Below are 20,505 nucleotides of genomic sequence, written 5' to 3'. Positions count from 1 at the left end.
AGTTACTCCATTTAGCAGGAAAACTAACATGCCTACCAGCAGATCTTGTGTCTTGGTGATATACATTACCAGCAATCCATCATCTGGTCCTAGATGAGGCATAGTAAAATCTTGCCATGGTGGATGATCACCCTGTAGACTGGATTTTGTGGTCACGCTACAAGACAATTAATTTCATGGGATTACTTACAACATTCTCGTATTATCATAAACTCTTTACAAGTTTTTTTCAGTAGGAAGTTTTTATGCTTTGACATTTGTTTACACACTCTATTTGATGCATGACAAACGTTCTGAAAGGACATAGTACATAGTTTATACAAGCTACAGTTTTTACTCTATAGCTATATATGAAAACCCAAGAAGACTTTTTAACAGTATCCTCACCCAACTTTTGCCAAAACCTGATCATTGTCCAACAACGGTGCCATTTTCCTGATGTGTGTATCCATTAGATGAATAAACTTAGCCTTGTTCAAAAAATGCAAAAAGACAAAAGTATTAGAGTAAAAAGCTTAAACCCTCAGGAATACATACTATTTTAAAAGGTATTAATAGTCAGCAACTTATATGATAATTACACTGCATGTGGGACAACAGGAAATTAAACAACAGCTGCAAAGAGGAGTTACAATTATCCACCTATAGAAAACACATTTAGGAACTACCCTGCAAGAGCTATTTGTTAAAGGTTTTTTGCAGTTAATTATGTACGCACAGCTGCCGGGAGACTAGCCACACAGCTCAGACAGAAGGAAAGATTAACCAAAGCAAAACAGCGGTCTCCGAACGAGTGTGAGCCGCCACGGGGCTGCGGCGGGGATGGGGCCGTGTAGGTGAGCTGCCCCTCGGGTTTAGCCGCAGCAACGTCAAGGCAAAAACGATCATAAAATGCTGTTTTTCATTTGGCAGGGCTGCGCTGCCTCATGCCGTCCCCAACCACCCGCGCCCTTTCGCTCACCAAAGGGTGTCAGCGGAGCCCTCTGCCCGCAGCCTCCCGGCCCCCCCAGACTTGCCTCTCGTCGCCTCACCTCACCTCACGGGGGAAAGGCCCCTCGGCGCCCCGACCCCGCGCGTCCCGCCCGCTGGTGCCTCTCACCTCATGAGGGAAAGGCCCCTCGGCTCCCCGACCCCGCGCGTCCCGCCCGCTGGGCTTCTCCTCTCCTCACCTCACGAGGAAAAGCCTCCCCCGTTGCCCCCCGCGCCCCCAGCCCGGACACGTCCCGAAAGCCCGGGCTCCCACCGCGCCCGTGACAGGGTTTCCCCTAAGCCCCTTCTGGCGAAGGTACCTGCCGGCACTCAGCCGACCCGACCCTTCCCCCGTGCGGGCCCGGGGCAGCCCAGCCCCACGCCCCGCTGGGCCCGCCGCGTTGCGGCGTTGCCGGTGGAGACAGGCCGGCCCCAGCGGCGGGCGGAGCGGGCGGCGGCGGCGGGCGGGTCCGCGGGGGGCGTGAGGAGCCACCCGGGCGCGAGGCCCGGGGCCAGTTCCAGTCAGCGCAGCCGGGGCCAGTCGCTTTAGTAGACAATTTATTTTGATAAACTTGCTCAATAACAAAAATACAAGTGAAGAAAATTATGTTCATTTTATACAGTTTGTATTAACATTTGTTTGGAAATCATTAATTGAAAAATGTTCTAAACCAATTAGAAAACAATCCTCAGTAAAGGCCGGGGCAGGGGACACAGGCGGTTGGGTGTCAAGCTGCGAGCGACACGATGCCCAGGCAGGACAACCCCTTGCAGACACCGTTTCCTTCATTATTTTCATCCTTCACAAAGGTTTTAAAGGACAGCTTTCATTTTTATCGTGTGTGTGTGTGTTGGGGCAAACAGTAATCTACAGTCGTGTTCCGAAGTGGTTAAACGATGGCTCTGAAACACAGGTATGACAGGAGGGCCCTCGGCTGCTTCACTCCAGCCAGAGGACCAGGCTCAGGTGGTGGTGCAGGCTACCAGCACCTTCGGGAAACTGGTATCACTGGCCAGCAAGATTAACAACGGAAAGCGACTTTCAATAGACTGGTGTGTTCAGGGAAGCACACCCTCCCCAGGTCTGAGACAAACAGCTTCCAGGCAAATATTTCAGCTGAGCTCAACGCAAGATTTATACAGACAAATCCACTAGTTTTCTTTCTGAAGGTATTTCAAGCTTCTGATCTTACATTTTGTTGGCCAAACAAACAACATAGTGTGCAACAACATAGTGTGCACAAATTACATTACGATGGGACGTCAAACCTTTGGGGGAATTCTGAAGCAAAAGACTAAATAAGAATCTTTAGTGACATATGAAATGAGCTGTCCTTCAAAAAGTTACAATTAATGGCTGGCAGAATCAGAAAAGTTTATGTAAACACTCAACACAAATATGGGATTACCTTTGGAGAAGATACACATGGAAACATTTGCTTTTCATGAACTGAAAAAGTCTACAGATGTTTAGGCATGTTCAATACGAACTTCCCGTAGTTTAAAACAAAATCTTGTGCAAATAAAACCTATAAATAGTCTTCAGCAGATCTTACAGTGATGCTCTTAGGTATGAAAAGAATGCACACAACTTTAAAATAAAAGTAACAGACATAAGTTTGACAAATGATTGCACCATAAAACAGTGTTTTATATACAGTTTACAAGATATGATTTTCTGCTATAAATTAATACTGTACTATATAGTACTTAGTGACCTTATTAAAAGCAACTGTTGACAGCTGTCTCTTAATTACCGGGTGCTTTTATTTTAAATGCAGTTGGCTGCATCTATTTCTGGACTTAAAATGCTCAAATATTTAATTAAACTATCTACTTGTTAAATCTCTGCTATCATTTCATAATTCATAGCAATAGCATTGGCAGATCAGATATATTTCCAGCCAGCCAGCCACAGTCTTGGTATGCTCCAAAATAAGTGTTGTTTTTTTTTTTTTATTAAATTATGATCCATTTAATCTAAGCCTAAATCCACTGTATACATGATGTTACTATAACTGAAATAAGCTGCGGAGGGGAGAAGAAATCTTAGCAACTGAGGAACTCCCACCGCCACCACCTGTGTTTGTTAAAAAAATCTCCTAGAACTATTTACAAGTGGCATTTCTGAAAATGAAGAGCTCCCCCCCAACATAATTTATGATTTATTTTTTTAAAGTGAATACTTCAGCTTAGGATACAACAGTGATAACACCAAAAATTTAAGACACACAACCAGCTGATGAACCCTGCACTTTGTCTCACATCACTAGGGGCCAACATCACTAGGGACCTCACACTGCTCATGCAGATAAAGGCTTAAATTAGGAACCAAATCATATTTAATCCATCACTTCCAAGGAGGTGCTCAGCTGTATTTACAGACAAGTATGCTTTAAAAAAAATTTAGTGAGCCCTAAACACTCCCTTCTACCTGTGAGTGAGCTGACTGGAAAAAAAAGTTCACTTATAGGCCATTCCAGTGACAAGTTTGCTTTTCATTTGAAATCTTTGAACAAACTTAATTCAGCAAATAACCTTTTCATATTAAAATACCTGGGGAGGGGGAGAGGGAAGAGGTGGAGGAGGACAGGGACCCATTAGGGTCTGAATGGCACACAGTTTAAAAGAATTGTGCAAATTGTCTTATTTCAAACATTTAAGCTTATCAGATAAGTGATTATTTTGGGAACTGATTATATTTTATCAACAATCTCATTCCAAAATACTCTTTCGCTAACATTTTAGGAAAATGTCTATTCAGTAATGCAGTTCTAATAAGCTCAATGAAACAGCACTTGACAAATACCATTTTTTTGTGTTCATAATGAATCTCAGGTAAACCACGTATTAACTGGAAAACAAATACTGATGGTGCAGGAAGCTTTCCTGGGACACTAAACTGTACTTTCTGCAAGGTTAGATTAAGTAGTGAATTAAGATATCTATGGATTCAAATGTTTATCCTTGTGTTGAAAAATAAAACTACCTTTAGTGAGGAATATTTACTCCAAATTTGGGTGGCCCTTAAATGCACATTTAAAATTACAGCTTTAGTAAACAAGGCATATATTATTTAAACAATTATATTGCTCATTTTTTTTTTGGTAAAGATGAATTAATACTCAAAATAAAAATAAGTTCTTCCATCTTTGCAGTGGAATAGTGTTTGTATGACTTTAAAGATTGCACTTTACATGTGCTAGAGAAATGCTAACCTATAGTAAAATGCTGTGCTTGACCATGTATGAATGCTAATGTAACAATGCAGTAGAAAAAGAGACTTTCTGTACAACAGTTGCTAATAATTTAAATAGTGTCAGTTTCCCAAAATCAGGATTTTAACTTTAAGGTATGACATGATCTCACCTTCTACCCTCATATACAAATAAATTACCATAAAAAGAATTTTAGCTTAACTTAAAATTGCACCTAGAAAGGCATGGGATCGTTTGTACCTATTACAAAAACTGTTAAAATCAAGGGCTGCTACAAAGAATGAGGTAAACTGAAGACTCTCAGCTATGTGGCCTTCAGAGAAATGGCTTTTTTCTATTGAGTTCTAGTTTTGCACACCACAGTGTTTTGCTAGCAAAGCGTTCTGAGTTCTTTTCCAGGAACCATTTGTGTGTATATACATATATATACATATATGTGTATATACACACACACACATACACACACACTGTATACTGCATCAGCAAAATATATATATATATTTATATATATATTTATATAAATATAAGGAAGAAATCCCCCTCTAACATGTTCCTTAGTGTTTTTCTAGAACTTATGGGGGAGGAGGGGATGTATGTCTTCTCGCCATTACATACATTTAGAGAACATGATTTGATCTATTGGCTTCTTGGTGCAGTAATGCAAGATTGATCCACATTGGTGCCGAAGGCTTTGCTCATCAGAAGGAAGATGTAAAATACTAATCTCCTAAACAGCGAGGCCAGCCTCACTTGAATTCCTCTGCAACCCTCTGGTCTACCACAAAGTTCATAAATACTTTGACTTCCAAATCATTAGACGTTAAAAACAGGAACAGTACAGTAACATGGGGCATTATGCTTCTCAGTGTAAAGCATTCTTCACTAGTTCCTATCACAGTGCAGACCCGACTGCATTAAAATATGCTCAGGAGATTAGTTGACGTTGTCTGTATTTGGTTACGGGAAAGGCTCTCCTTTTTTTTATCCAAAGTGCATAGTGAGAACAAGTCAAAGCATTCTTCTTTTCAGTAAGTGTTTCATAGTCTGATTTAAGCATCCTCCTGAGAATGCAATTCCGATGTCTTGCTCTTTTCCAAAATAGTCCTGCAGTTCAGACATTCATCAGCCAGGTAAACAAACTTTGCCAGCAAATAGAAGTCCCACTATTGTAAAGAAAATGGATAAGACAAACAGTACATACGAAGACCCAACCACTGTGTTATTGGGTAATTTATATGGTTGACCTCCAACTTCATTGATGTAAAATCCAATTGGAAATATTAGGGCTGCCATACAGAATAGAATCACTGCAAAGAAAGAAGAGAAAAAAAGAGTCACTGCTGTGTTAAAGTGAGAATATTTATCCATTCCTAGAGCAGTCCAGACAAGCAAGCAAAGTATTCTGACCAAACTGAACAGCTGAGATATTCTACTACCTAACTTGCTTGAAAGGACTGAGTAGGCATTATCATGCTTTTAAAACATCCCCCATCTATTCCCAAGAAAAACTAAAAACCCCCAATTTTCACTGTAATTTCAGTCCTGCTCACTAGATCATGAACTGTCTTTACAGAATAAAAATTTGGTGGATGTACCTCTACCATCATCCACAAATTTAGTCACAGAGTTCATTATTTCTTCAGTTAATTTTTCCCCAAAGTAAAGGTAAACTAACATTCAACATTGAAGAAACTCCTTTTCTATTGTCAAGAGTTGTCTTTTTTCCAACTGTAGTTGCCCTCTCCCATTCTTCCACACAAATTCCTTTTCTGTAAGTTTGCTACAAATAGAAAACACAGGTTGTCATTACAGTTTCTTTTAGATTAAAAGATGCCAGTTTCCTAGTTATATGGATGTTTCCTTATGTAATTAAATATCTTTAAGATTTTCTACCAGAATACAAAGAATGTTTTCTGATTCAGTTTAATCTAAGCTTCTTAGTGAAAAACTTCAAATTCAGACTCCATGAACAAAGAGAACCAAGCAATGAGGTTTTTTATTTCACCTGAACAGTTAGACTTATGTACGTGGTTCATGCTTACAACTGACTCTGTGTGGATGTACAAAAAAGAAACCAGAACTCCTATTAAAGCCATTAATTAGAATTACATTATGGATTTCAAAGGCTTCAGGTATCAAGAGTGGCTAACATTCCTCACAGCACATTTCAGTACACTGATCAAATCCAGGAGGGCACATCCAGGGTTGTTATCCTTCCCTTTGGATAAGTAACTCTGTTTAGTTCAAATGTAGCAATATGCTTGACCAAAGGAACGCCTTCCAAATATGGCCCCTCTAAGAGGCAAGACATTCTTCATAATAAAAAGGATTCACTTTTGAATCGGTTTGATTGTATATGCAAGAATATACAATTAGGTTTTTAATCAGTATTAGAAGAACACAATTTTATCTCATTCTACCAGTTCAGTCAACTACTAGTGCTTTACTCTTATTTCACTTCTATGTATTTCAACTTTGTTTCAAACATAATTTATTATGAGTGGAGCATGGCATCCCAATACCCATTATTCAACCAAATCTAAATTATATCGGGGGGGGGGGGGGGGGAAGGGGCTGAACCTGCTCTGTTCTCCCACCAAGCCCAAAAATCCACATACTGACATCTCCTAACATGATGCACTGGCTACCACTGAAGCTTCTCCTAGTCCTCAAAGTGCACCTATAAACACAGCCACATGAAAAAGAAAATCCAAGCCAAGTTACAATGCTCCTACATGAATAAAGTGCATTACACGCTGATTTTTTCAGTCTTCTCTCAGTTAACAGACTGCTGCTTTTTGTTTGTTAGTAAGGGTCACAGGTGCTGTCCTTGTCTCCCCTTTCCCTACCACTAAGAGACAGAACAAACTGGGGATGCTGTTCCCTCCTTGAGCTTCCCCACAAGTCAAACAAGCAACAGTAAAACACTCTAGCAACAGTAATAGCCATCATCTTGATCACTGGTTGCTGTGCAAGTCAGCAGTGCTGCAGCTGCTTTTCCAAAGGTACATAAATTCAGAAGCTTGCCTGTCCCCTTTGGCCTTACCAGGACAAAGTCTCCAGTTTTTCCAAATGAGAACATGATGGGCTGGAGCAGCCTCAGTATTTTTCAATGTAACTTCACTACTGCTTTTCCTGACTAAATACACATGCTCCCATTTACCCAGCTACAGTGTTACACGCCCATACTAAAACCTTTTTTTTTTTAATGGACTCTGTGTTTATCCAAGATTAGGAGTTTATAATATATTTTATATCTTGATGCTCAAAGCTTATGATTTGCATAGCACAGGTTTCAGCTTTGAGGAAAAAAATCACTCCTGTGCTACAAAAGAGACTAGTATGGGCATGATGATTCTGAACTCAAGAAGTGTTCAAGTAGGACTTGGGCAGAAACAAAAAAAGGACAGTTTCATAAACCGTGATCCACATCAGAACATCAGCCGCTCCTTGCTTTCCTAAACATGTGCAACTTTCACAACACTTTGAGTCAAGAGCTGCTACCCCTCGGATCAACCTGCCTTTCAGCTGACAACACTGAGCAGGAAAGAATGCACTAGAGGGAGCTCGTCTCTCGCTTTTAATGCAACCGCAGCCGGCGGATTATTTTTTAAAACATAAAAAAAAAGAGCACAAACAAAAAACATCTGGCAACTGCATAGTTACTACATTCTTGGACAGTGCTACCTTCGTTAGGCTATCTATTAAAACACAACCAAAGAACCAGCAACCAGATGTTAAACATTAAATAAACTAGAAAGTTTTAATCTACATGATATCAGTCCATGTAATTCCACACTACACAATCTAATCCTTAAAGAATGTTCCCCCTTTTTTAATTAATCTTAACCAACAGCTGGTCCATCTGAGGAGACAAAGCTTGGGTATGTGTTTCTTGAGCAGACTTGTGCAAGCACAGAAGATCTCCATACTCGAGTGGTCCAGAAAACAGTGGTTGATGTGCAATTAGTAACGCAACATACAATTAGTAACAGTTTGAACAATACTCTGAGGAGTATTGTTACATTACATCCAGTATTACTCCATTACATCCAGTTTGTCTCTGATGAGCATTCCAGTTCTTTACAAAACTTCTGTAGTATTTTAACAATAACACACTTCTAGCTTTAGGATTCTGAAAGCAACCTGCACTTTCAAGATTAAATTTATTATATTTAAGTACGACACAGCTGGAAAAATTCTGATGGCCTCATGGGTACAGTTGAAGAATAGATCCCTCTCTACTAAACCTTTGTTCTTTGAGGCATGTTGTATATACATGCACCAGTGCTCCTAGGTCTGAGACCTGCTAGTAGCACTGTACTGCTGAGTGGAGTGTGCCCGGGGTCTCCCAGTGTTCCCACTGCAGGACGGGAGGGTGCAGGTAGCTCAACATTCCCTCAGTCCACAGCAGGAGAAAAAATAAATCCTGCGCATGCAGGCAGTGTGCAGAATGCTGATGCGCATACACATTTCAAACATTTACTACAGCATTAACCAGCCATCTTTCCTCTTCCACTGCACATACTGCAGTGCACATGGTCTGCTGTGAGGGTGTCCAAGCAATCTTCTTAATGTGGTCTGAATTTTTAGTCTACTGAAATAGCAAATAAAAAAAGTATTCATCAAAGCCTACCTCAGATTAGGAAGCCTCGCAGAAGAATGATGGCAAAGTTTTGAGACTTCATTAAGAAAAGTCTGCATGACAAATTTATTTTAAAAAAAGAAGAAAGTAAGGAGAAAATCCAATATATGAAGTGCTCAGTTAACTTTGTGTGTATTCTTTTAGAAGGAGATTTGTAAGCTAAAGGAAACAAATCTCTTATACAGGTTGTAGCCCAAACACAACTCTCCATATCTGGTAGCGTCAACTCAATGAATTTCCAGCAACATTTCCAGCAACCCATAAAGAACTTCTCCCTCAAGAGTACATACTTTTGATTTCAAATTCTTCCTTGGGTAGGAAAATTTCCAGAAAAGACACTTAATGAGTACAATTTCTACTAACAAAAATATTTAGGTAACAAAACACAATTATTTCTAGTCTGCTTCTGAATGGTGGCTGTTAAAAAAAGACAGTTCCTGTAATTCTTTAGCTTGAAATCGTTTTGAGCATCCAATGACAACTTCAAAAAATCCAGGATACGGCATATTAAAAGGAGGAAAAAGCTATGGTCTAGTCTTTAGAGGGCTCATTGTAATACCTGCTTGCCTCTTTAGAGATGCATAACATAGAAAGCAGCACCTGGTACAAATCTTTAATAACTCAAGCAGCACTTTCTTCACTGCAGAACACCAGGGACAGACATTTGCAGTATGGCTACTGTGAGTTAAGAATGTGATTATTCTGCCCCATTTTTACTTGCATTCCAAAAAGCAAGTCCATTACGCTCATGAACACTTGAATTTTTAGGTGAAATGACAGACTCTTTGGTAACTGCTGGAAAAATGGCAGAAATATGATTTTTCTGTCCAGCATCTCCTCCCTTCGTACATTTCAGAGAAGCACCTCAGACACAGAACAAATTCCCTTTCTAGTAGTTGCAGCTTGTGAAAGACCTGAATCTGTGTAAGATGTAAACAGATCTTGTGAGAGCTCCGTGATTTCCTGCAGTAGCCAAGACTGTTATAGTATACAGAAGACCACCTAGGTAGCTTCTGCAGAGAATAAGTTTCCGTAATTAGAAACAATGTTCAGAGCTTAACAGTATCTGTTCAAGGACCATGGAAATTACATTTGAGATTTACCATAGATTCATTCTATCTTCTAAACCAGAAAAGGGCACAATAAGCACCCTGAAAAAGCAAGGGGGTTACATAAATTTGAAGTATGGCTAGCAAAAAAGCAGTTTCAGTGATACATGGAAAAATACCAAAGCCAGGTTACTTTTTTGCCACCAACTTGTGCCACTGTGTCACAGGGCATAATTAGCGATGAAGTGGTATAGAAGCTGGAATGGTAACAGGCAGTTAGCTCACACTTGAGCAACTGGTAAATAATACCATACAAAAGAATAGCTGATCAGATCTTTGGCTGCTATCCAAACACACACACAGCTGAGTTTGCAACACTTTCGTTCACTGAAAGACACCACAAAGACCTGGGCAGTGCATAAACAAACACCAAGAAAAAATCCAGTCTCCATTACGTTGTATGAATTCGGTACTACAGTTAACGGGACTCAAATGTTAGTGATAGTTTTGATAGTATCTATGCCCAAAGTGACAATACCTATCACATCAGAAGGAATACTGTGATTCTTGAAAGACTCTACAGAAGGTGAAGGAAAACTTTCACATTTGCCTTTAGAAACTTTTGTCACTCGTGCAGTATGACCTGGAGCAGGAAAATACCTCTACTCTCCCCAAAGCTGTTTTGCGGAGAAGCCAGAAAGACAAGTTTCTGTGCAGTAAAATCACCGATGACTGGAAAAGGATGCAAGTGCTGTGCTAGTAAATACTCTTCCGGGTACATACAAGAAAGAGAACTGACAGATCAAACTTTTGTCCTTTGTGTGTCCCTTAGCTAAACGAGATAGACAAGACCACTCTCAGCAATAATTCATATCTATAGGTGTAAGTCGAAAAAATCCAGAGTCATCCAAGATGACAAGATTAAAAGCAAAAATTCCATGAAAAATATAAGCTATACATATATATACACATTTCAGCATGAACTGGGCAAGAGTGACCTCTTACCAGGCTCTCCTTGCTGCTGTCAAGAGTCGGAAGGAAAGGGCTGAGCAAGAGGATTCCTTTGGCCTTAGACGATTTACTCTAGACACCCTTGCATTTGCAGAGAAAGGAGCTGCCAGCGCCAGAGCTGCCCTTAGCAGTCCCAGCAGACTCCCTCGCCTGCCTAAGACAGCATGCCCTATGCTGTGTTCAGAAAGTTCTGAGAGAAGAGTATCTGTTAGCAGCCTGTACGAGGCTGTGGAGTCTTGAAATTGCTTGCAGAAGAGATGTAATACAACTATGAAGTTTTCCCCACCCCTTCTAATAAGTTACACATGTTTTCATCTTACAGCACAGGCACTTCACAGGAAGGACCTGTTCATAGTATTCCAAGTTGATTCCACATGGCTGCATGTTTCCTAATACTAATCTACAAATAAGTTACTAACTTGCGCTGCCATCCAATGAACCACAGAAGTCACTCATCAACTTTTTGGAAAACAACCAATCAAACCAAACCACCAACAAAAAAATCTCCCAATCCCCCAGAACTCTTTCTCTATTCGTTCCTTTTCTTCACAAGTGATTTTTCTGACAAGTGAGTTAAGCAATAAAATTTCCCATCATCATTGTTATCAGGAATGCAAAGGTCACAGCGCCCTATGTACTGGAGAAGAGCATCAAAGATGCTGAGGTTTAGAATGTGGCAATGCAGTGATCATATCTTAATAGAATTATGAATACTTCTGACTTGCAAAAGAACAAATTAGTATGTTTCATTATTAAACATCTCATAACAAAAAGGCAAGTGCTGAAATAAAAGTGTCCTTCTATATTTAGACTTCAAATAATGGACCTGTTGCAAGCTTAAAGAAATCTACAGGGAAAAAACCAGCTTTAGGGTATCAGATTTTTTGGCTGAACTAACCATCACAATTGTAGAAAACTAAAGATGCACGGATATGACAATTGAAGATACTAAAAAAACCCCACCATTAAAATACATAATGCCCAAAATACAAGCTCTGAATTAAGAAAAAACCCTCAATAAATAAACTGTGGTATCAACTATTAATACATAGTACTCCAAAAACCCCTCTTTATCCTAGAGCTTTGACTTCAGCTTACTGTAAATATCTTAATTCTGAGTTTAAACCCTCCCTGCATACACTAGATATACATGAAATACGTATACATAAACAAGGGCACTGGAAAAGTTGGGGTGGAATATTCAGTACTACTCATGTCTGCTATTTAAATCATTCACCGGAAAATAATAAGTCAATCACAACAGATACAGCATTTTGATAGCTCCATTGTCTGCAAGAGCTGCACTATTAATTTAATATGCTGTGTAGCAAAGTTGTCAGAAGGATGGCTTTGATTGTACAAGTGCCTCACTGAAGTACTTTTGTTGAAGCTCAGCAGTTTATATTATTCCCTTCCCCAAAACAAGGTTAAATCTCATTCGTATTAGATATCATTAGATGTCAAAGAATTCCATTAAACCTTATTTATGCCTGTGTAAACCACAAACTTGCATTTTCTAGTTAGTGTTCACACTACCTTTAGTGGTATGTCATAATTCAAGTCAATTTAAAAGCCCTCAGGTTTTGAGTTTTTTCATGCTGTCATCCCCACCATTAAGGCACCATTTCACAGTTGGGCTAAGCCTGTAACACACACCAAGAAAAGGAAGTTTGAAAGTTATTCCCCTTACTTGTTATAACTGTTTTTCTTTTGCACCAAAGTAGCCATAGGATATGTTTCCCTGTGCAGAAACACGGGACTGCTAGGGAAGGCTCAGCTGCGAGGAGTTAGGCTGGTGCTCAGACAGAACAGAATCGAGGGAGGCAGAAAAACGCTGGTACTCCTCCCTCCAGCTAAAGCACTGCTGTGGGTCACTTAGGGAAGCAAAAGTCTCAGTGCTGTGAAGCACAGCAGATGCTCTGCAGTGGGCAATCCTCCTGCATAGCCAATTAGAATGCAGATATTCTGAATAAAACACCCGCTGTCAGCATGAAGCAGGACTGAACCAGCATCAACCCTGAATGAGGTATTCATGAGACACCTGAAGCACGGATGGATTTCAGACTGTAATGTCTCAGACGTATCAACTGCCTCCTCTTCCTCAGGGAAGGAATTTTCAGTCATTCCATTCTGCTAGGAATAAGTCCTGGAAATATGGGAGTGGGGAAGTATGAAAGACCATCAGACACACAACTCAGGACTGACCTCTTCTATGCCTGCTCATTTTCTTAGGTCAGTTATGGTCACTGCCCAAGGAGGGTAAAGGGGTCAGGCCTTCCTTTCTCTCCCCTTGGGCCCACAAACTATTATTCCCTCTCAGTGTCTTAACATACCAACTGTGTTTTTTGCAGATTTTTTTTTCCCTTCAGACATGGTATTTAAAGAGAAGGAATGTTTTGTCTAGCCCTAAGCATCACTCCTTGACAACACTATACTGTTATTTTAGAGTCCACCAGTTTATCCTGCATACAGGTCAACTGTGTAGTTGAGGTCACTTACTTCCAGTGAAAGCTATCCAGCGGGCATATTTAGTAGCTTCTCTTCGCCAGTGGGAAGCCACCAGCAAACCACATGTGACAGTTAGTGAAATGATTCCCATAATGATGAAAAATAACGTAGTGACCCACTCAGGAGGCAGCCGTGGAGGAATACAGGTCCTGTCACGTCCATGGATGGTTTGACACTGTCGCACAAGGCCAACTGTGAGAGCACCTGAAAATACATAGCAGAGAGGCAAGTAAACTTTCAAAATCCTCTCTGAGGGGCGCTCAACTGCAAACCAAAGCTCAGAATCGTCCAAAAATAAGGGATTCTTTCTTTGATGAACCTTAATAAGCCTTTCAAACACAGTGGATAAGGGGGACATGCTTCATGTTCTTTCATCATACGCTTGCACAAGTTCAAGTGAGATGGCTGCAAGCTGTATCTGGTTCTTGAGTGGCAATCAAGGTCTAATCAAAGGGATAAAGTACTCCTATAAAGCCTGCCAGTATCAGCTAAAGTGGTAGCTGAGTTGCATAGAGAATCACTCCCTCATCTGTGCAAGATGCAATACTCCTATAACCTAACAAAATGAATTGCAGCCCCCTAAAATGCCTTTAATTGTCTAATGCCTTTTCCCCCTTGTCTGTAAATACAGCTTTAATCCTCAAAGTCTTGCAGCAGAAACTGCATTTGATTCATACAAAGACTTTAAGAACATTTGTTAAAAGAACCCCATCAACATTTCTTGACATTAACTTTTAAAGAGTCCCTCTATGCAAGAGACTGGTCAGCCCTTTTGACAGCAAAGAGCTACTACACACACAAACTGGGATATCTATGCAAAACATCTCTCAAAAAGATTCTAGAAAAAGGGCAAGACTGTTACAGGAACCATACATTTTTTTACACAAAATGAGGTACCTTCCGTTAAATAAAAAAAATAAATCTGATTTAATATCCAAGTCAGTGTTTTTGAGACTCATAAAGAAGCTTTTAGTAAGCTTTAATAGTGAAGCTTGCTTTATTTGCAAAATTGCAACTCAAAATTAACAGGCAAGGTTAAAATCCATTTCTTCCAGTGTCTCAATTAAGTCCTATATTTCTCACTTTTGTCCCTTCTTCTGAGCGGTTTTCTTAAATAATCACAACTGCCCTTTATCTAAATTAGGAGCAAAACCCAACAGCGGGTAACATTAGAGTCAACATCTCCTTCCACAAATTATTGTAAATTTTGCTATAGTTGACCAATTTAAAATAAAAAGAGGGCAACTTGAAACAATTACAGTAAGACTTAGGTTTAGCTTAGGTTTAGCATGCCTTTTGGAAGGAGAAGCAACTGCCATACTTTTTGGCTTCTTCTTGGAGAATAAATAAATAAATAAATTCATAAAAGCATGAAACAAAGTAGTAAGCCAATAGCCAAAAGGGTAACCAGTCCTAGCATGCACCTCCATGCACCCTTGAGCCAATTTCTACAAGTGTTCAGATCCTGTCTGCTCACACCTCAGCAACGAGTACCAGCACAATCAGCCTCTGAGTTTAGAACCACTGGGTTAGCAGGCAGAGTATCGTGTTTTATTAAATGTGGTGCTTCTGATACACTCCTGGAGGGTGAGAAGAACCAAGAGCAAAAACATTACTGAATCAGTTCTGTTGAAGCATTCCTGCAACCTTTGTTTAGACTACCAATTTTAGCCCTATTCAAATACATCCTTTTAATTACCTATTCATCAACTGAAAGATTCTGAGATGAAATTTCAGCTGAAAGCTGAAGTAAAATAATTTCAGAAAGTGTTGTTTACAAGACCAACAAAATTGGCATTTTCTACTGCAAATACACAGCAATCACACCATTGCTGTGCACCGGGATTACACAAAACTGAGTCAGAATTACACAAGCAATCTTGCACAGCTCACATAGCTGTAATGTACACAGTTTTACATGAACTGCTTCCCAGTTGCTTTTCCATCACCTGCAATGCTTCCATTTTACACCAGCTCCTGGGGCAGAGGGGAGATATGCATGTGTCTTTAAAAAAGTCACCTTCCTTGAAACACACACACATTGCAGAACCTCATGCAAAACACTAAGCAGTTTCCTGTAGTTTGGGGATAAAGAGGCTATTCACTGCAGTATCATAGAACAGGAAATTAATCCCAATCACTCTGCAAGGCTAGGATTTAACAACAATATTACTATACTTACAGTAGAAGTAGGGTTTTTTTTAAACTGCAGTTCTAATCTACAGAACAACTTCATAAAAATGACATCAGGCATTCAATAGATGTTTCCTGAATTCAGAGGCAACAATTTAGTGCATTTTTAAGTTGGGCAAAAGCAACAGTGATAAGAACCTCTGTGCTGGACTCTTCCATTTTGTGTGTTAACTGAAACTGAAGAATACCTGCTATAGCTGAGCATGTTTTAGAAAAAGACAACTAACTCATCTTTTTCAGATGAAATTTGCAGTTCATATTGAAGACATTTTTCAATTAACAAGAGCACATTTAACATGTCAGATTCAGAGAGGACCAAAGCTAAGCCCAGCTGTGCCGTATCTAGAGGAAACAGAAGAGAACTCCATCTTGAACTACTGTTTTTCAGTGCAGGTTTTTTTTTTCTGTCAACATCTATTTCTCCAAAGGCTGATTTTCTCAGAAAACCCCCCAACAAACCCCCAACTGAAAATGGGGAGGGGAGAGAGAACAAAACTCTCTGAATCGTGAATATCAGGGTAGCATGCCTTTTGAAGACATAAGGATGGTTGCAAGAAACTGCTTAGAGCAGGGTTTCCTAAACATCACTTCTGGTGCCCAAATGTGTTGATCCACTCTTTTTTTTTTTTTTTTAATCAGAGTTTTAAAGCGTCAGCAATTAGATTTCAGAATCTGATGTTCTGGAGGAAAAAAATACTGAACTTTATTTCATGGTTAAGCTTTTGCTAGCACATACTTAGTATTTTCACTTAACTCTGCTTCATGGACTACAGATTTGAAGTAGATAACGCTCTGTATTCAAGGTTCTGAACCTGGAGTCTGAAGACTCTAGGGAAGCAAATGGAGGGCAAGAGAAGGTCTGTCAACTATTTCTAAAGGTTTCACAACGGTAACTAGGAGAAACAACCTCATTATGTGCTCATAAATTTAGCTGAAGTTCAAGTTTAAGTTCACTGTACAGGGATACCTCATTTGTGTACATAAACCGAGCAGAAGGAAATTAAACCTCATAGCTTCCTACCATAGTGACAGATCTGTTGAATTCAGACTTCAAAAGAAGTCTCTGGTGTGGAAAAAGAGTATTTATTTGCCACAAAATTCAAAAGAGTGGGTTTACATGACATTTTACTGTGTTGGTCTGATTCTAAAGCAATCAAGCAAACAGTTGCCAGGCAGCTGTCAACAAACTAACTTGTTACAGAAAATCTTGTTTAACCGTATCTAGTCTATCGTTGAAAGGAAGGACAGAGATACTAAATCAGTGTCCTTCTACCTGTAGTTAGAGAACAGCCCAACAGTCCATCTCCAGCCAGTCACCTAGTTCCACTCTGGCCCCTAGGTAAAAGAGGTCTTCAGTTGTTCCCTCAGAGTAATTCCAGCATGACTGCCAAAAATTAAGCACCTAACACAGGTATAAAACAAACAGCACAGCTAATACTAGTAGATTAGGCATCTTAAAGATGGATGTAGCTCTAAAACATGTGCAGTGGAACAATCATGCCTCCCTGTCCTCCACCTCCCAACGCCAGCACGGCACAGCCATCAGCAGCTACGACAACAACCAGGAGGTGCAGTGGACTGCTCCCTTTCTCTTGTATGCCTCTCCCTCCATAGCTTCTGAGATTGGCATTATGCAGGTCAGTACAGCTACTGCGAGAGGAGATTAGGATATATATTCTAATTATTAAAAAAGAGATTCAGCCTTCATCAAAACAAAGAACGCTGCACTGAGCAAATGTCAGTGAAGTCGTCTTTAGTCTCTTCCAGCAAATCTATTCCCTAAAGTGGCAGTGCATTTCAAACACATTAAACCATCTTCCAGTAGTGACAGTCTGACTATAACCAGGACTCCAGTTTATACCAGTGAAAGGTCTCATGATCATAGTCCTATATTACCTCACTCAATTCCTCCAGAACACCAGTAATGCTCACTTTCTGACACTGCATAAAAACTAGAATCAGTAATAAAAAGACTCTTTAACAAATGCACCAACATTTGTGAGCATCACCTGTGTAACAATTAAGTTTCACAAAACCATTGAGGGAAAGAGGGGAAAAGGCACCAACCCAAAGAAAGGCCAGCCCTCATTTCTCCCCTTTGTGCAGACGTGCAGCTGCCACCGACCCACCCCACAAGTCCCACTCCAGCCCCGGTGCTGTTGCCATCCCTCTCCTTGTTTCCGTGGCAACTACAGAGCCACCAAGGAGGAATCACATGCTACAGAGAGAAACAAAGACTGCTGCAGCCCTTCCACTCCCCCACCTCTCCATCACTTCTGAATTATTAAAAGTGGCACAGCAATACCACAGCTGGAAAACAGTAGCATAACAAGGGCTGTTCAGATGTTCGCTGTTCATCTATTATTTGACTGCCAGAACACACAGGATCAGGTGTGCCAGATGAACACCAGAGAGGTGCCACTGCCGTGAAGAGGTTACCATAGCATAAGAAACAACTAGTATGGTAACGCATGATGCAGGATGAGATGGGGCTCAAACACTAGAAGGTGTTAAGAGCCCAGCAGCTACGCTGTCACACGAACATACAAACCACAAATCCTCAGAACTGCTCTTGATCACACAGCTTGGGGTACCTGCTCCTCCTCTGTCCTCCCCTACTGTCTGCAGCTGAAAATGTCTTTACTCTTTCCTCTCATTTTAGAGGAAATGCTATTCCTTGGGTTTAAATGCATCTGCAACCCTTTCCATTCCTTGACAACAGCTTCCTCGCTTCTCCTTCCACGTATCAACCACATCCTTAGCAAAATGTTTACTATTAACATTAAATAAATATTATGTGCCAATATGCCTAGTGTGGAGGTTAAAACATCCAATGGCTCCCACACAGCCTGCCCGCCGTCCTTCCCTTGCTGTCCCGATAAGATGGCATGGCTCTGCTAGAAAGCCCAGTTGTGACTGCCAGACAATTTCTGCTCAAATAAGACACTTTTCTTTAGTGTACTGTGGACTTGTTAAACCATCTTTGCTAAGGGAAGAGTACAGTTTACAGGGTTCCTAGTGAGGTGCTGGTGACATAAATCTTAGAGCACTGCCAATATAGCAAGGACACCAATAAGTTTTATGTTTTAGTAATGAGCATAGTACATTACATGGAGCTATGTTATTTGGGCACACTAAAACATTCATTGCTGTTGGTTAGGTAACAGTCGCATGCAAGAGACCGACATGTAAAATAGGGCAGCTCTGTTAAGCCATTCCCTGTAACTCTTACTGGGCCATAGACAAGGACAGGAGGAAATGAAGTTGCTCTTGGAAAGTTTCAAAGTTCTATTCAATTAATAAACTTGAATGGAAAAAGGGCTAGGTCCATCTAAGAGGAGGAAGAACCTGCAGCTGTCTAGTGTGCAGCTATAGCTTGCTACCCAACCCAAGTGGAAGCTTTAAAGGTCTAAAAAGAACGCAGTGTTTTGGTCATGGCAGACTGTTTCCCTGTACCAGTGTTAAGGATAACCATCAAGTTGACTTCCGCCACCTTGCCTTTAACATGTCTGCTGCTCCTTGCCTGCAACCAAGCCTCTCTGACAGAAGACCGCTTTCAAAGTGAGCGAAGCATAGCCGAGGAATTCCTGAGAGGAACAAACAGAGCACGGTAAGATTAGTTCCAATGCAACTACCCGTAACAGCAAACAAGGAGGAGGTACTTCCAAGAAGAAAATTTTTTGTAGTCATCCAAGGAATTTGGCAGTTTAAGTGAGATGTTTCCCAGCCTTACATATGCAATTTATTTTCCTGCAACGGGCACTTTAAGTGATATTACTATACAAAGGAGGAAGAAAGAATCAGTTATTTAGGTTTATTCATATGTATTTTGTTTCGGGGAAAATGTGTTAATTTTATATTCCAGGGATTAGTTCCTTGGAAACAGAGTACTCTCCCCAAATCCAGTGAACTGACACTGCTGATCCTTCTCTACCATTGCATGGGAGGTACTCCAGGGTGCATATAGTTAGTTCTACTTATTTCAGTGTAAAACCATCAGAAATCAGGCCCTATTACCCTCTCTTATGATGAGATAGTCATGCTTAGAGTAAGGAGCACAGAAGGCTAGGGAAAAAGCTATGCTTTTGCAGGATATGCACCACCTCTGGTGTGAAGAGGAAGAAGATACAGTATCCTGCTGGTTTGCAAAGCACTTCAAAACCAGGTAGGAAAAAAGGATTAACAACACTGGGGAAGACCTCTTGATTCTAAAAGGCATGGTCCATGTTATAGTAGTTAAACAGCATCATAGGGTCTCTGTATGTAAGGTCCCACTGAATGATGCCCACAGGCATAGCTAGCTCGTAGAATTTTTTTCTACCTACAACTGCTCAGACTTATAGCCTTGTAAAAGGAAACGTAGTTAGTCCTCATTTGAATTTTCAGCCATTGACCCATTAAAGCAATTCAAAAATGTTTACAGCCTCAAGCCAACGTCACATCAGAGCATTTTGTAAAATAGCACATACACATAATTAACTGCTGCTAAGTAACTATAAACAAGTCAAACACCTTTTCCTCTACTTTTTTTGCTTATTGTAGGACAACATAATAACTGGATTTACCGAAATAAATATAAAAAAGGGTCAAAATATAAGATAGGATCAACTGCCCATTTCCAATCACGTATGAGAGTACCATATCTGTTACTGTTCTTGCATAAATAATTACTTCTTTTGTGAGGGATGGGAGTAGTTTGAATAGATGCTCTTTAGCCCTTAGGCTGCTAAAATAACTTCGAGGTTGCCATGCAAGTACAGTATTCAGGATGTGGCATGACAGATTGATTCTTTTACTGCGGATGTTCCAGTATGTTGTTCAGCCAGTAGATTACGAGGCAACCAAGTCCAGACTTAATAAAATAAGATTTATGAATGTTAAAGGATGATCTAGAGAAAGGCTTAAAAGAATA

General features: G+C 40.3%; 2 protein-coding genes across 2 annotated transcripts in view; both read right to left on the bottom strand.

Moving 5' to 3' along the window:
• VWA3A (von Willebrand factor A domain containing 3A) overlaps positions 1-102 on the bottom strand; it is a 33,924-nt gene extending 33,822 nt beyond the window's left edge. Inside the window, exon 1 of the mRNA XM_056338653.1 lies at positions 37-102. Coding sequence (XP_056194628.1) covers positions 37-102 — 66 coding nt within the window. The remainder of the gene's footprint in view (positions 1-36) is intronic.
• Positions 103-1,510: 1,408 nt separating this feature from the next.
• Positions 1,511-20,505, bottom strand: part of MOSMO (modulator of smoothened) — a 33,107-nt gene continuing 14,112 nt past the window's right edge. Inside the window, exons 2-3 of the mRNA XM_056334782.1 lie at positions 13,392-13,604; positions 1,511-5,494 (exon numbers count right to left, since the gene is read on the bottom strand). Coding sequence (XP_056190757.1) covers positions 5,310-5,494; positions 13,392-13,604 — 398 coding nt within the window. The 3' untranslated portion in view covers positions 1,511-5,309. The remainder of the gene's footprint in view (positions 5,495-13,391; positions 13,605-20,505) is intronic.

The sequence above is a fragment of the Falco biarmicus genome, chromosome 4 (assembly GCF_023638135.1).
Source record: "Falco biarmicus isolate bFalBia1 chromosome 4, bFalBia1.pri, whole genome shotgun sequence".
NCBI classification, from domain to species: Eukaryota; Metazoa; Chordata; class Aves; order Falconiformes; family Falconidae; genus Falco; species Falco biarmicus.
The sequence above is the reverse complement of the archived record's forward strand: the minus strand, read 5'-3'. Positions and strand labels throughout refer to the sequence as shown.